This window comes from Ahaetulla prasina, chromosome 1 (genome assembly GCF_028640845.1).
Source record: "Ahaetulla prasina isolate Xishuangbanna chromosome 1, ASM2864084v1, whole genome shotgun sequence".
Classification (NCBI taxonomy): domain Eukaryota; kingdom Metazoa; phylum Chordata; class Lepidosauria; order Squamata; family Colubridae; genus Ahaetulla; species Ahaetulla prasina.
In genome coordinates, this window is record NC_080539.1 from 245,056,097 (window position 1) to 245,070,439 (window position 14,343).

Below are 14,343 nucleotides of genomic sequence, written 5' to 3' on the forward strand. Positions count from 1 at the left end.
TCACCGTCAACATGGTACCCATGACTTACTCAATGAATCAACATAATAACAACCATCAACAGCCAAGTATTAGTGTTTCTATGATGAACACAGAACCTCCATCATTAAAGCCAATTAGGCTAGATAAAATTCATTTCTAATCCTGTTAACTAGTAATTAATTTCCATCTGCAGCAATACAATTTAAGGCATAGGATGGAGTAGCTACCAATGACAAGACCAACACAGATTGGTGTTACAACTTCTTCTTCCATGTCAACTTCCAGACACATCACTTATTTGGCAGAAGTTAGTTTCGGCCTCCTGCACAGCCAAACATCATACTATATGTCTTAGTGGGAAGCATAATTACATCACACAGACACTGTCTCTATCCTGAGTATGATAGAAGATATGTCTCAGAAACAGTAGTGCCATGATCTCTTATATAGGAATTATAGTTTACATATTCTGTGATGTGAAAGAATAACATATCTCAATATCTTTAGAAAACATACTTGTTATGAAAGTCATATATCTCCTGGATGTTTCCAAATATTATGTGTTCCTTGTTCAGAATCCCTGGTGGTATCTCCTCGACTCCACTTGTCATTTCCCAAAGGTAGGTCTGGAAAACAATGTGTATTGTATAATTATTTATTTTACAAATTTGTACAGTTCTTAAGCACAGGAAAAGTTATATATAGCAAAAAAGTTGCTATTTATTTTTCTTGGTAAAAGAATGGAATGGAATGGAATGGAATGGAATGGAATGGAATGGAATAGAATAGAATAGAATAGAATAGAATAGAATTCTTTATTGGCCAAGTGTGATTGGACACACAAGGAATTTGTCTTTGGTGCATATGCTCTCAGTGTGCATAAAAAGAAAAGATACATTCGTCAAGAATCATAAGGTACAACACTTAATAATAGTCATAGGGTACAATTAAGCAATCGAATCATACTAGGAAACAATCAATATAAATCGTAAGGATACAGCAACAACTTACAGTCATGCAGTCATAAGTGGGAGGAGATGGGTGATAGGAACGTTAGAAGATTGATAGTAATAGTAATGCAGGCTTAGTGAATAGTTTGACAGTGTTGAGGGAATTATTTGTTTAGCAGAGTGATGGCAGGAAAAAACTGTTCTTGTGTCTAATTGTTCTGGTGTGCAGTGCTCTTTGTGTGGTTTTGAGGGTAGGAGTTGAAACAATTTATGTCCAGGATGTGAGGGATCTGTAAATATTTTCATAACCCTCTTTTTGACTCGTGCCGTATACAGGTCCTCAATGGAAGATAGGTTGGTAGTAATTGTTTTTTCTGCAGTTCTAATTATCCTCTGAAGTCTGTGTCTGTCTTGTTGGGTTGCAGAACTGAGGGAAGTTCAGTATACAAACACCATAAACCAGAGGTCCCCAACCCTCAGGCCATGGCCCACTACTGGGCTGCGGCCCATTTAGAAGCGGGCTGTGGAAGTGCCATGCGCGTGTGCCTGTGTGCGCAGCCCCAGTTGCACATGCAGCAGGCCCGCATGTCCACCGCTTGCACAAATAGGGGTGCACCCACTCACCCACTGCTTGCACGGAACCATCCCCTCCCCCCTCCTGGTCTGCAAATTCAGAAAGGTTGGAAACCACTGCCATAAACTGTTCAATGGTGCGAATAATCTGAATAATCCAAAAGGAACTGCAGACCAATATTGTCACTCTCTTTTTATCCTAAAAACAGAGAAATGGGTCCTGTAGTCATTAAAAAATTGGACCAAGACCAGGCAGGGTTAGAATCAACTCTAGTTTCAGTCATGGAACTTCTCAAGAGACGTTACCCCATAGTACATTATAAGGTTTACTGGAGAAACCAGTGGAAGGGCCATTATGTATATTGACTTGAATTACTTGAGGGGGAAAAAGAATATAATAATAAACAATTCAAAATTCTAGTAGTGAAGAAAATGTTTCAAATTCAAAGTACCAGCTCCAGAACATTTATTCTGTGTTCAAAACACAGGTGTCTAATTGTTTGGGAAGTTTTTCAAACCAACACACTTATGTCTCAAATTTGAAATAATCTGCTTGGGGTTTACAACGCTTCCCAAACAGTCAAAACAGCCCGTACTGCATAAGGAACGACTGCTTTACATTCAAGATGGGGAATTTCGAATTTGAAATGTTTTGAACATCCTACAAAATCCTCTCTCCCCTTCACTTACTCAGCTAGACAGTACACTACATCTACTGAACACATAACACTCCAGTTTGATCACATCGTTTCTATTTATATTCCACTTATGTAGAGAGTCTGTCATAAGTATCTGTTGTGAACAAAGCTTTGTCAATCATCCACAGCAATGCTGGCTGCTTGAATATTCCGTATTCTCATGAGGCAGAAAAGTTTTTGCTACATAGAGAGAGAGAGTAAGATACCCCAGCCATTCCCTCTTGTAGAGACAGAACATGCTTACTCTCTTTAAAACTAAGGGCAGATTTCAAGCTGGAACAAAGCTGCAGAAGGGTGGGAGTGTATCACCTTTTCCAAAGCCTCTGATTCATGCTTGAAATCCGCCCCCCCCCCGCCCCCGGTCAAAAAAAAAAGGGTGGGTGGGTGGGAGAGGATCCATCTACACTAGATTCTTGATGTTTCTGTGCTATTCTATAATGTTCTTTATTTCTCTATACAAATTCAGGAATTGTATTTAATTCCATCATTTATGCTTAGTGGAAATATGTCTGAAAAGAATATTCTTGGGGGTTGTAGTACTTTGTACTTTCACCCCAATGATCTATAATATTCTTGCTGCATTTAAAAGAGATCACTAACATTTCGTGAGCTGTCTGGAGCATTGTGTTGTTGGGCTGTTGTTTGTTTTGTTTTGTTTTGTTTTATTTTGTTTTGTTCTGTAATGCACTTTTAATTTCTGTCCCATGATCGGAACATTTTTCTGTTGATCTCCCCCCCTTCTTGAATGCTGGTGCTTTAATACTAACAAATACAAAGAGATTTGTATTCACTTTGATGAAAGATAAAACTTTCTCTAGCTTGTTTCTACATGGAAACCCCCTTTGGACTTCTTACCTGAGAAAGATAAAAATGGAGTTTTAGGATTTGCTAATTAGATTTGTTATGATTATATAAATATTATGTATTTTTAGAAAGGCAGTTTTTTAAAGGTTTGTTTACATTTAAAATAAATAGCTATTTTGCTATATAGCTTTAGTTTGCATTGTTTAGTTTGTATAGTTTATATGATACTTTTGCTTTAATTTATAGTACAAGGTTACTTTATTATACATTTATACATTTACTAAAGAAAGTTGGAAGTCATTCTTTTTGTTTTTGTTTTCTTTCTTTTCTCTTGTCACTTCTTAACTTTTTTCCACTCCAATCCCTTCATTTGTTAATGTCTTTTCATTAATTTGTATTTTATCTTCCTTTGGAATTTAAAAAAGTTGGTTTAAAAAAAATAACAACATTTATCACTTCCTTTTTTCAATAAACTCGCATTACATTTCTTGTGTAAGAACAGTCTATCTGCCAAGGTTGTAGGAAGGAGGGTGGCGGAATGATATGATCAGGAAGTAGCAATATGGACATGTCACATTTTGACATTTCAATTGTTCAGTACAGGCTGTGACAGCCATATTTCTTTCACCCCCACCCCCACTACACACACACACACACACACACACACACACACACACACACACACACACACCATGAGAGGGTGGATGTCAGGTGAGGTGTCCTTTTAAAAATAGGTGGAGACAGAAAAAACTACTAATTTACCACCCTAAAGCAGAAGGAATAAACCAGATTTTTCCCTTTTTCACTTAAGTCACATTTGCTATAATGGCCAACAATCTGTACACTACCACTGAAATAAAAATCATTATTTTTCAAATCGTTGGTATACTGTATACAACAAATCATTACACCATACGCACTTTATATAAAACATTGTATTTATTCTTGCAAGACTCCATACCTCTAAACATTCATGCAGGTCCCTAACGTAGGCCTTCTCTGTCTGAAGCAGTTCAGCCATGATGAACCTACAAGGAGAAATGATTTTGCATAAATATATAGAACAAGCATAGAGACGCAATACAATTTTTCAATTTTGCCTGTCTCATAATTGTGCTGATAACGTTTCTGAGAGAAGAATTATAAAGACTGCCTTAAGCCTTTTTTAGAAAAGATAAGCTGAGGTATAATATTTAAATATATGAATAAAACACAAGAGAAGATGAAGATATATATGCATCTGGAATGATGGATGCTAAATATTTCTGCAGTATAATTGCACTGATATTTTTTTCTCTTATTGAGAGTTCTCAGATTTTAATAGATTACTATTTTCTTTTAACATTCAAACACACTATTTAGAACATATTGGAGTATGAATACATTTGAATTTGTTGTGCAATGTAGTTATCTTGGCATTACTATGAAATTTACATAATAATTAACATTCCAGAGACTGTAAAATTTCTGGAATCCAGAAGAAATACCACTGTTGTTAATCTCATTGAAGTAATACAGTTTGTGCATTTAACTTGGTAAATTGAAGAAAAAAAATTTAATTCCCAACCAATGAACATATAAAGAACAAAAGAGAGTACAATTTCTAACATAATGCTCTGTCACACTACATTTTGATCTAATGCCTTTTTTGCTTCCTTGCCAACAGCATCACTATTTTTTAAACCATTAAATGAATACAGGCTACAAAAAACCATGGAACAATACTCCTTCTGATCATGGGAAAATTGAAGATCAAACTGAACAAGAAACAATTTCTTGGCTAGTTCCCAATGAATAATCCCTTAGAATACTGAGATTTCCTCCGTAACAAGCACAATAGCAATTGCTACATGCTTGTAAATATTTTATTGTTTCAAACACATCTGCAACAAAATATGCGCTTAACATGTCATTTCCCAAAACAAAATAGATGTGCCCTTTTCTGAAATGCAATAACAACCACAAGCACCACTATAACAACAACATAATCATCATCATCTGGATTGGATTTATCCCAGACTTTCTGTATCCACATGATTACATGTTGTTCTTCTTCTATCTCTGTTCTGGCCATTTGCCAGAATAACATTCTGTACAAATGTACAGAACATGATATTCTAGCTGCCTCACATCTGGGTGAGCTGGCTGACATGCTGAGAAGCGGTTGCTTCTTGCGAATTGATATATTACTAAGGCACCTGATTCTCACCACTTACTCTTTTTTTCTGGCCGACTTTCTCTTTTCTTCATTGGCTTCATGACTGGCATCGCGTAGCCTTACTTCACGATCAGACAGACTTGCCGGAATGATGTCCAACTCCAGGTCTTTATTATCCTGAAAAATGCAGTGACACGGAGCTTTAATAAATCATTATGCTTTGTGAACAAATAAATAAATGCAAAAATGTACTCACAAAGTGAAAGAGACAAAAGGAACACAATAGCACTGGAAGAAAGTATTGCACAGTGCAAAAAGGCCAAATGCACCAATATATTTATGAATAAACAGTTAAAGGCATATCAGATCTGACAAGTCGTAGATGATGAATGATTCTGAGAAGCTTTTTCCTCCCACTGTGTTGGTCTTCTTAAACAATTGAAGTGATGAAAATAATCTTTCCTCTTTGCTTAAACACATACGGTCACTGATGGGGGAGTGGGGTGGGGACTGGGATTTGTTTGTTTGTTTTCCTCTTCCAAAATATTGGTCCAAAGAGATGCAATTTGATCTTCTCAATGGTAGAAACAAGCCTACCTACGTTCGTTAAAGTGATATTCAAAGCATAGACTTGGTCATTTGCAATTCAGTGGCCTGATCTCAGTTAAAAACACTAAATACCATTTTTGTTTTTGTTTTTTTTACGATTTCTACAACAGCTTTCTATCCCATATTTCTCTACCAGCTATTTCCTCCCCTCATGCTCAGAAGCAAATTTGGGGACGAACGGATTAAATGAAGCTCTAGCACGGCGGAGGTGGCTTCTGGAAACAAGAATCATACACGCACACAAACAAACTGTTTTAATTAGTCTGTAAGTTAATTTTCATGGTGAAGTCATAAAGATTTTTCAAAGTTTTCTTTGGGAGAAAAACTCTTTTCAGTCATTTTTTCCCCTCCCTTAACTTATATATTTATGGGATTATTGCTTGCTGGGTACAGCAGAATGGCTGAATTGCACCCCACGGCAATTTAACCATTTCATTCCCTGGAATCAATCAAGCACGTTATCTGCAGCTAGAAGCTTAAACTGAAAAGGCCTTAAACAACCTTCTGAAGGTTGCAATGCTTCCCACACTTATGAGTGGACAACTACTTGGGTCATCAGATAGTATTTATCTTTGGGAGCATTATAACTATCAACCAAATCACCTTCACGCTATCTATTCTATCTATCTATTCTTGCAGTGGAGCCAAATGCTGTCTTTCCAAATCTATTTTGGGAGATCTCCATGCTGCACAAAAGTAAAGCAGGACAGGGTGGAGGGGAAACAATCTTCATCTATCCCAAATCCAGGCGTCTTTCTTAATAAAGATATGCCAGAAAAACATGCAACTTACAGTACCTCTGTATTGATCCCAAGAGCTTTTTCCAAAGTGTAGCGGTACTTCCCCATTCTCATTGAAAAATCCCGATAGCACTTGTCAACTGTAGTAACCCATTTCCTAATTTCTGTGGCGTGTGTGTGTCCTTTCTCCACAAAGCTATCGGCCAGCTGAATGAGAAGCTTCACTTTCTCCTTGGTTTGCTGTTTGAAAAGAGTTGTTCTTGGTTATCATATCTTTCACGGACATTCTGTTCCGTTTTAATTCACAAAGTAACCATCTGGGCCTTGTATTTTTTTTCCACAAATGCTGCTCATGTGAAAATGTCCTTAAAATCTTGGGAGACAGAGTGTAGGTGGGTTGCGGCTTTTTCCATCAAAAGGTTTTTAAATCTGTGTGTTCTGTGTCAGACATCAGGGGCAAGAAAGTAAGAATAAAATAGATCTGGTGGGTTTAATTTCACAGACTTTGTTGGCATTAACAGAACCCACATGAGGAGAGGCACATGATTTTTTTGCCTAATTGCTCTGCCTATAATCACTTCCTGGCTGTTCCAAAAGGTCTTTCCAGCCCCTCAAAAATGGTTTCCAAGAAAGAGGAGCAAAGGGATGCAATGGAAAAAAATATATCAAATGTTTCATCTTGTGCCACTGGAAAGACTTTGAATTAGCATACACTGTAACTCTTACTGAATATACGATGCAGCAATGTCAGCTACATAGTAGTTAAAAAAACAAATTTATTTTCCAAAATAATTATTTTCCACTGATATTCATACTCACTCACTGGAATAACCTCTGTATAACTGAACAGTCTGATTCTGAGATAATCATTTTAAAAATAAGATGAAAAGAAAATAATAGCTCTGAACAGCTTCTTATGTTTTCACTTATTTCTCTTAAACACTGCTGAATGGGAAATCATGCCTGGAAATTGACAAATAAGCAGTCCTGCTCTTACGTGGCAACAGGCAACATATAAAATAAATAACTGGCATGAAAAACTTTCCCGAAATGACTTTAAGATTACATTATTTTTAATAGAAATAAAAACAAGTTTGGTGTACTGTCTAAGCCTTAGAGTCTAGAAGTAGTGGCCAAAATTGTGGAAACCTTTTGGGAACAGTGTATTTTCTAAAACTAGCTAATAACACCACTTTTTTTTGAGTAGTACCATAAAATTATATATCAATGGAAAGATAATTTAATCAAGAATGTAATGCAATAACTTTTATGAAGGATTTGCTATTAGAATAGCAGTTACAGTATAAAGAAGAAAAGTAAAACATGTAGAAAAAATGAGATATGCAGTACAAAAATTATCACAATAGAAAAAACGAGATATACAAAAATTATCACATCAGTTAATACTTAGTTGGGTAATCTTTAGCATGAATTATGGGCTTACAACATCTTCCCATGGAGTGAACCAAGTCTTTTAGTTCTGCAGCTGTTATAATGTGAAACCAAGATTGCATGATTGCTTCTATTAACTGGGTTTTATTGCTGGGTCACTTCTGACTAACAAGTTTCTTTAGTTGGCTCCATAGATTTTCAATTGGGTTAAGATTTGGGGTATTCCAAGGCCATTCCAGCAGTGGAATATGATTATCTTGAAATTCCAAAAAAAAGGTGGTGTTATTAGCCATCAAACCTCAAAAATACCCTTTTCCCAAAAGGTTTCCACAATTTTGGCCACTACTGTAGGTATTGGATAAGACTGGGGAGATGCAGATGCTCAAATTAACTTGCAGCCATGGAAATTCATCATATGACTTTTAAGCCAATCATTTCCTCTCAGCCAAGCTCTAATAAAGTATCCACTGGATGCAACAGAGCTGGTTGGGAAACTGAAGCATGATTGAAAAAAAAAACAAAGAACAGAGTTGGAATGTAAAGAGATTCTGTCTTAAAGCAGTTATGTACAAGTACTCCTCGGCTTGCAACCATAACTGAGTCCAGAATTATGGTCATAAATCATAGTGGTGACTCAGCAAATCATTGTCCACACCTGATTTTACAACCTTTTCTGTATCATTGTTAAACATATGCTTTAGACCCAATGGGTGCTTTTGCCAGAAACCAGAAAAAAATATTGAAAATCACAAACAGCCATACATGAGAGCCAGTTGCCAAGCACCCAAAATGTGATCATGTGACCATGGATCATTGGTACCTTTTGGGGGGGGTTTCCGTCATAACATCGAACAATCATTAAAAGAATGATTGTTAAGTGAAGACTAGCCATATATTGCTATAAAGTACTATAAAATTAGTTCTACTATCATTTGTTTATTTGTTCATATTCCACCTCTTTTCGTAGTACTCAAGGTGAGGATTTTATTCCCATTACAACAACACTGAAATAAGCTGGGATGAGAGACTAGTCTAAAGATAGGCCAAACTTCTATGGCTAAGGATGGACTTTAACCTACATCTGTAGTCCAACACACTAAGTACACCACATTTAAATCTCATTTCTCTTAAGGAACCTTAAAATTGTTTCCCTAAAACAAATAAACAAACATACATACAAACAAATCCTTTTCTCCCCTATATCGCTTTAGAACTGAAGAGAATAATAATAATAAAACAATAATAATAAAGAGAATAATAATAAAATAATAATAATAATAAAACATTATTAGAATTGCAATATGGTGTTTAGATATTAAAAGCATACCGTTAAGAACTTTACTGGGTTAGTCTACAGAGGTGTTTAGATACCAGTCCAATTGTCTAAAATAATGTAGATTGTGTCTGAATTATGAGAACTATAAAATATTTATATTTATGAATAGTATAATATTATATCTTCAGATTTTTTCCTTTTGTTTAATTGTATCTGATTCTCAAGATACATTCTCTGGACAAGTCCCTACAGTTTTCTTAGCGAAGTTTGCCATTGCCTCCTTCCAGATGAATTCTTATCAAAGGCAGGACTAGAACTCATGGTCTTCCGGCTTCTAATTTGACACCTTAACCATTATATTAAACTGGGTTTCCTATCAGATAATATAAATCAAACTAATTCCATGAGTTATTTCACTTATAAATGAATATATCACACTCTTTCAACTTACATTGTCATAAACTGTAAAGGGCATTAAACTCAACTTTTCATATGCACAAATTCATGGTATGGTTTATTATGCTGCTCAAGCAATCCCCCCTCCCCCACATTGGATAGTTGTCTCAGCAGCGCCTTCCACAATCATATATTTATTGATTTCTTAATTATAAAACTTCATATTGTTTATAAATTATAAATACAGTTCACCTTGGCAGGTACTTTGAATTCTCCATATTCTTTCAAAAGCTCGTGCGTTTCATCTGCTGATTCTCCAGGGGAAGTGTGAGTAGAGAGATAATATTCTCCAGTTTCCTGAATCCAATCCAAAGCCTACAGGTGGAGCAAAAATACATAAAAAACCAGACCCTTATGATACCATAAGACTAACACATTTTATTATATGGCCATGTATCCTGAACGGGGTATTATATTTCTCTGTTCCTAAAGTTCAAAATATCTGAAAATACTAGCACAACTAAGGAGCAACATTCGCATTAAATTTAAAAAGTAAGAAAATCTGTTGTGCTCTGTATAGGATGCCATTATCTGCTCTAGACAATAGCTCAGGCAATTACTGTTAGACAGCTGATGGTAGAAAAATAATTTCAGCACCATGGCCAGTACAACAGTACAAAAGGATTTTTGGTTTTCTTTTAGGACCATGGAGAGCAACCGTAGAGTAAAATTCTCCCTTCCACCAAAACACAGATTCATCCAAAAGGTTTTATAGAGAAAGCAGAGAAATGTCCCTGAAGTGTCCACCAGTGATATTCATTACTTGCCTTTTGTTTTTTCTTAATAACTCACTGCACACTTTCCCCAATAGCTCACTGAGGCTGCTTTTCCATTATTATGTCCTAGGTATGAAGGTCCATTTGGTTCTCCTGCCACAATACTGGCGTGTGAGTTGCCATTTTCCTCCCCAATGGAGTGCCTTTAGTCTGAGCTCTCTTCTTTAATCATGAATTGCCTCAATGAGAGGGAACTCTCCTTATGGTAAAGCTCAAACTGTCACTCAGATGCCCCAAACCCTTCGCAATACAAGCTAACTCCAAATCTCAACCAGCAAATGCTCAGTCTTACATATTGGAAAAAAGAACCTACACTAAGTACAAGCTTGATGGATATTACCTTACAGATGACCCCCACTCTGTTAAAGACCTTGGAGTTTTCATATCAAATGATCTAAGTGCCAAAGCCCACTGCAACTACATCGCCAAAAAGGCTTTAAGAGTTGTAAACCTAATCTTGCGTAGCTTCTTCTCCAAAAACACTACACTACTAACCAGAGCATATAAAACATTTGCTAGACCAATTCTTGAATACAGCTCGACTGTCTGGAACCCACACCACATTTCTGACATCAATACAATTGAACGTGTCCAGAAATATTTTACAAGAAGAGTTCTCCACTCCTCTGAATACAACAAAATACCTTATGCCACCAGACTTGAAATCCTGGGTTCAGAAAACTTAGAACTACGCCGCCTTCGACATGACCTGAGTTTAACTCATAAAATCATCTATTGAAATATCCTTCCTGTTGAAGACTACTTCAGCTTCAATTGCAACAATACACGAGCACACAATAGATTTAAGCTTAATGTTAATCGCTCCAATCTTGATTGCAGAAAATATGACTTCAGTAACAGAGTTGTTAATGCTTGGAATAAACTACCTGACACTGTGGTCTCTTCCCAAAATCCCCAAAGCTTCAACCAAAAACTGTCTACTATTGACCTCACCCCATTTCTAAGAGGTCTGTAAGGGGCGTGCATAAGAGCACAAGTGTGCCTACTGTTCCTGTCCTATTGTTTCCTTTCGTTATATCCAATTAATATAGTTATTACATACTCATACTTATATATATGCTTATATATTGTATAGTAATTTCATGCTTATGCTTATATATACTGTGTGACAAAATAAAATAAATAAAAAATAAAATAAAAAGTAATGTTCTGTTGTGACCTAGGCTTCCTGAGTCATTAAAACACACGAATAGTCCCAAAAACCTCTTTTATTGCAACAGCTGAGAATTATGTTCATTCCCAGCTGAGTCCCAATTAGTTGCAAAAAAGTCCTTTGGGAGAAGTCCTTCAGCATAATCACCAATCTTTATCTCCTTTGACACGCTGCCAAAGACCTTACTTGGCAAAGCCCCACAGAGTCTAGAATCACACAGAGATGCTGACTTGAAACAGAGTTAACACCATTGCTTTCCTGCAAAGGCCCCAAGTGCCTTTGCTTCTCTTTTAAGCCTTATGGGAGAGGCTAATCATCTCCTGGCCTTACTCCTGAATCGTTCCTTTTGTTTGTTTTTGCTGCTTTTGCCTTCTGGCAGCTCTGCGCTTGTGCGCACTAGGAACAGGCTCCTCCTGTTCCTCTGCCTCTCTGATGTCTGACTCTGGAGGCTTCATAATCTGCACATAACTCCCAGATGGCCCTGACCCCATCTCTGCCTCTGACGCAGAGCCCTCGTCCGAGCCTTTCCAAGACTCCAGGACTGGCCTATGTTCCTCCCCAGCCTCCTCACTGTCCAACTCTGCTGCCAGCTCCACAGGCTGCTGGCAGACCACAACATGTTCCATGAAAAGTTCTTGCTCACAAGAAGAATGCAAAGACCACTCCTCCAAGTCAAAGGGAAGCACATTTTACTCAGGCAGCATAGATAGAATAGAGGATCCTAGATGGAGGTTCCAGAATGAGACTAGTTCTACTGCTTCTAGGAACTGCTATTGCAGTCTTCGGTGGCTCACTTCCAAACAGAAGGCTATGAAAGGCTTCATATACAGCTTTTTATAGAATGCAGACTGTATTATACTACAATGATTGCTCATTGCCTTGAATTAGGCAAAGTCTTTCACTTCTTTTCATTTCTTCCTTTTTATTGTTGTAAGCCCAATAGTGAGATAGGTGGCAAATAAACGTAACAAATAAATAAGTAAAGTCAAAATGGAATTCTGCAAACTTAAACAGAATGTATTTCTGATATGACTGTTGTGTTATTCAGTCTATGCTGACTGCCTGCTAGCCTGTATGAGTGCTAAGAACAGGAGAGAACTGTGCAATTAACAGGAACCGAGAGTATACTAAGATGTATGTTCTTCTAGATCGTTTTGTGAAATTTCGTTTGTATGCCAATATATTGCAATGTTTTCAAGATGCAATTCAAAGATCAATGGGATATGTGTGCAGTAGGAAAGGCTATGCCAGACTTCTTACTGCATTATTCCATTTAAAAAAAATTCTTCATGTGATGAAGCTAGCAGAGCTTCAGCTATAAAATAAGGTGCAAAAATATCAGGTTCTCCCATGAAATGTAGATTTATTAAATGAAAAGGATGGTTTTTGGTTCAGAATCTATTAGCTTTAATATTTAATTGAACTATTGGCCAATTGGCTTTAGTTTCTTTCTGTCTTGAATTTTGCCAGTGATTACAGTTAGCAAGGACTGGACTTAGGACTTAAGTACAAAAAGTAAGCATCACAGATAAATTCTCTCCACACAGTCAATCTATTAAGAGCCGTGGTGGCGAAGTGGTTAGAATGCAGTATTGCAGGCTACTTCTGCTGCCTGCTGCCTGCCGGCTGCCTGCAGTTTGGCAGTTTTATTCTTACCAGGCTCAAGGTTGACTTAGCCTTCCATCCTTCTGAGGTCGGTAAAATGAGGACTTAGATTGACTCTATAAACTACTTAGAGAGGGCTGTAAAGCACTGTGAAGTAGTATATACCATAAGTCTAACTGCTATTGCTATTGCTATTAAACTGCCTCACATTTAGTGTGATCCCCAAACAATGAAGAGAAGCAGAGCATTTTGTCAAGTTACCTGCTTTGCACTGCGCTCAAAGACTACGTATTGCTGACACTGATCCAGTCGCCTTTTCTTCAACGTCCAAAAGTGAAGAACACGATTTTCCCTCTGCAGCAGTTCACTCAGAATGGCTATGGATGGAAAAAGAGAAGAACTGTTTCCTTAGCTGGTTTGGTAAGCACAGCCAGAAGTAAGTAATTATTGATTCCACCCTGTACTTTATCCTATGAATGTAAGTTCCCTAGAGTTAAGCACTTCAGATCAGACTTTAAAAAAATAATAAAGCAAAGCAAGGACAGCCGTTAACACAAACAACTAAATACGCTTTTATGAACGTCAGTGAGCTCAGAACTCTTGTAAAAGCAGAACACATTCTCTAGTGAAGAACACTTCAGTCTGTGCTTTTCAAAACCCAGAAACAAATTAAAAATACACATACACACACACGCAGACCAAACAAACCTCAAGCGATGTAGACACTAAGAGTTTAGTCACCCAGCTACTCTAGGTAACATAAAATACACTCCATGTTTTCTTAGTGTACCTTTACTTTAAATATTTTTACCATTCTTCATTAAATTTAGCAGTTCTATTAAATCATATTTCTCTGAGGATATTGCTATGCAGGTATCTGTTGAAATAACAGTCTAAAAATACATCTCATGACATTGTAAGTCCCTAAATTTCCACTAGAAACAATCCTATTTCTTTAAATATATTAGATCATTACTGTCATCATCATCAATTCAAATGTTATAAGGTGATGGAAGATTTAAATTCAAAGATTTTTTCAGCACATGACCATGAATGACAAATGCATCCATATATTAAAGATCGTAACATATGTTACTGAAGTGTTGTGCCAGTGTAGCCCAAGACCATTGTGCAGCAGAAAGAAAGCCCACC

At 36.9% G+C, this 14,343-nt stretch overlaps 1 protein-coding gene and 1 long non-coding RNA gene across 2 annotated transcripts in view; one reads left to right on the forward strand and one right to left on the reverse strand.

Moving 5' to 3' along the window:
- KALRN (kalirin RhoGEF kinase) overlaps positions 1–14,343 on the reverse strand; it is a 545,114-nt gene that overhangs the window by 113,701 nt on the left and 417,070 nt on the right. Inside the window, exons 20-25 of the mRNA XM_058195145.1 lie at positions 13,453–13,568; positions 9,829–9,951; positions 6,570–6,752; positions 5,222–5,340; positions 3,967–4,033; positions 497–606 (exon numbers count right to left, since the gene is read on the reverse strand). Of these exons, the coding sequence (XP_058051128.1) occupies positions 497–606; positions 3,967–4,033; positions 5,222–5,340; positions 6,570–6,752; positions 9,829–9,951; positions 13,453–13,568 (718 nt within the window). The remainder of the gene's footprint in view (positions 1–496; positions 607–3,966; positions 4,034–5,221; positions 5,341–6,569; positions 6,753–9,828; positions 9,952–13,452; positions 13,569–14,343) is intronic.
- The window catches only part of LOC131204204 (uncharacterized), a 48,208-nt gene that overhangs the window by 33,263 nt on the left and 602 nt on the right, over positions 1–14,343 (forward strand). Inside the window, exon 3 of the long non-coding RNA XR_009156551.1 lies at positions 13,406–13,627. This is a non-coding gene — a long non-coding RNA (uncharacterized LOC131204204). The remainder of the gene's footprint in view (positions 1–13,405; positions 13,628–14,343) is intronic.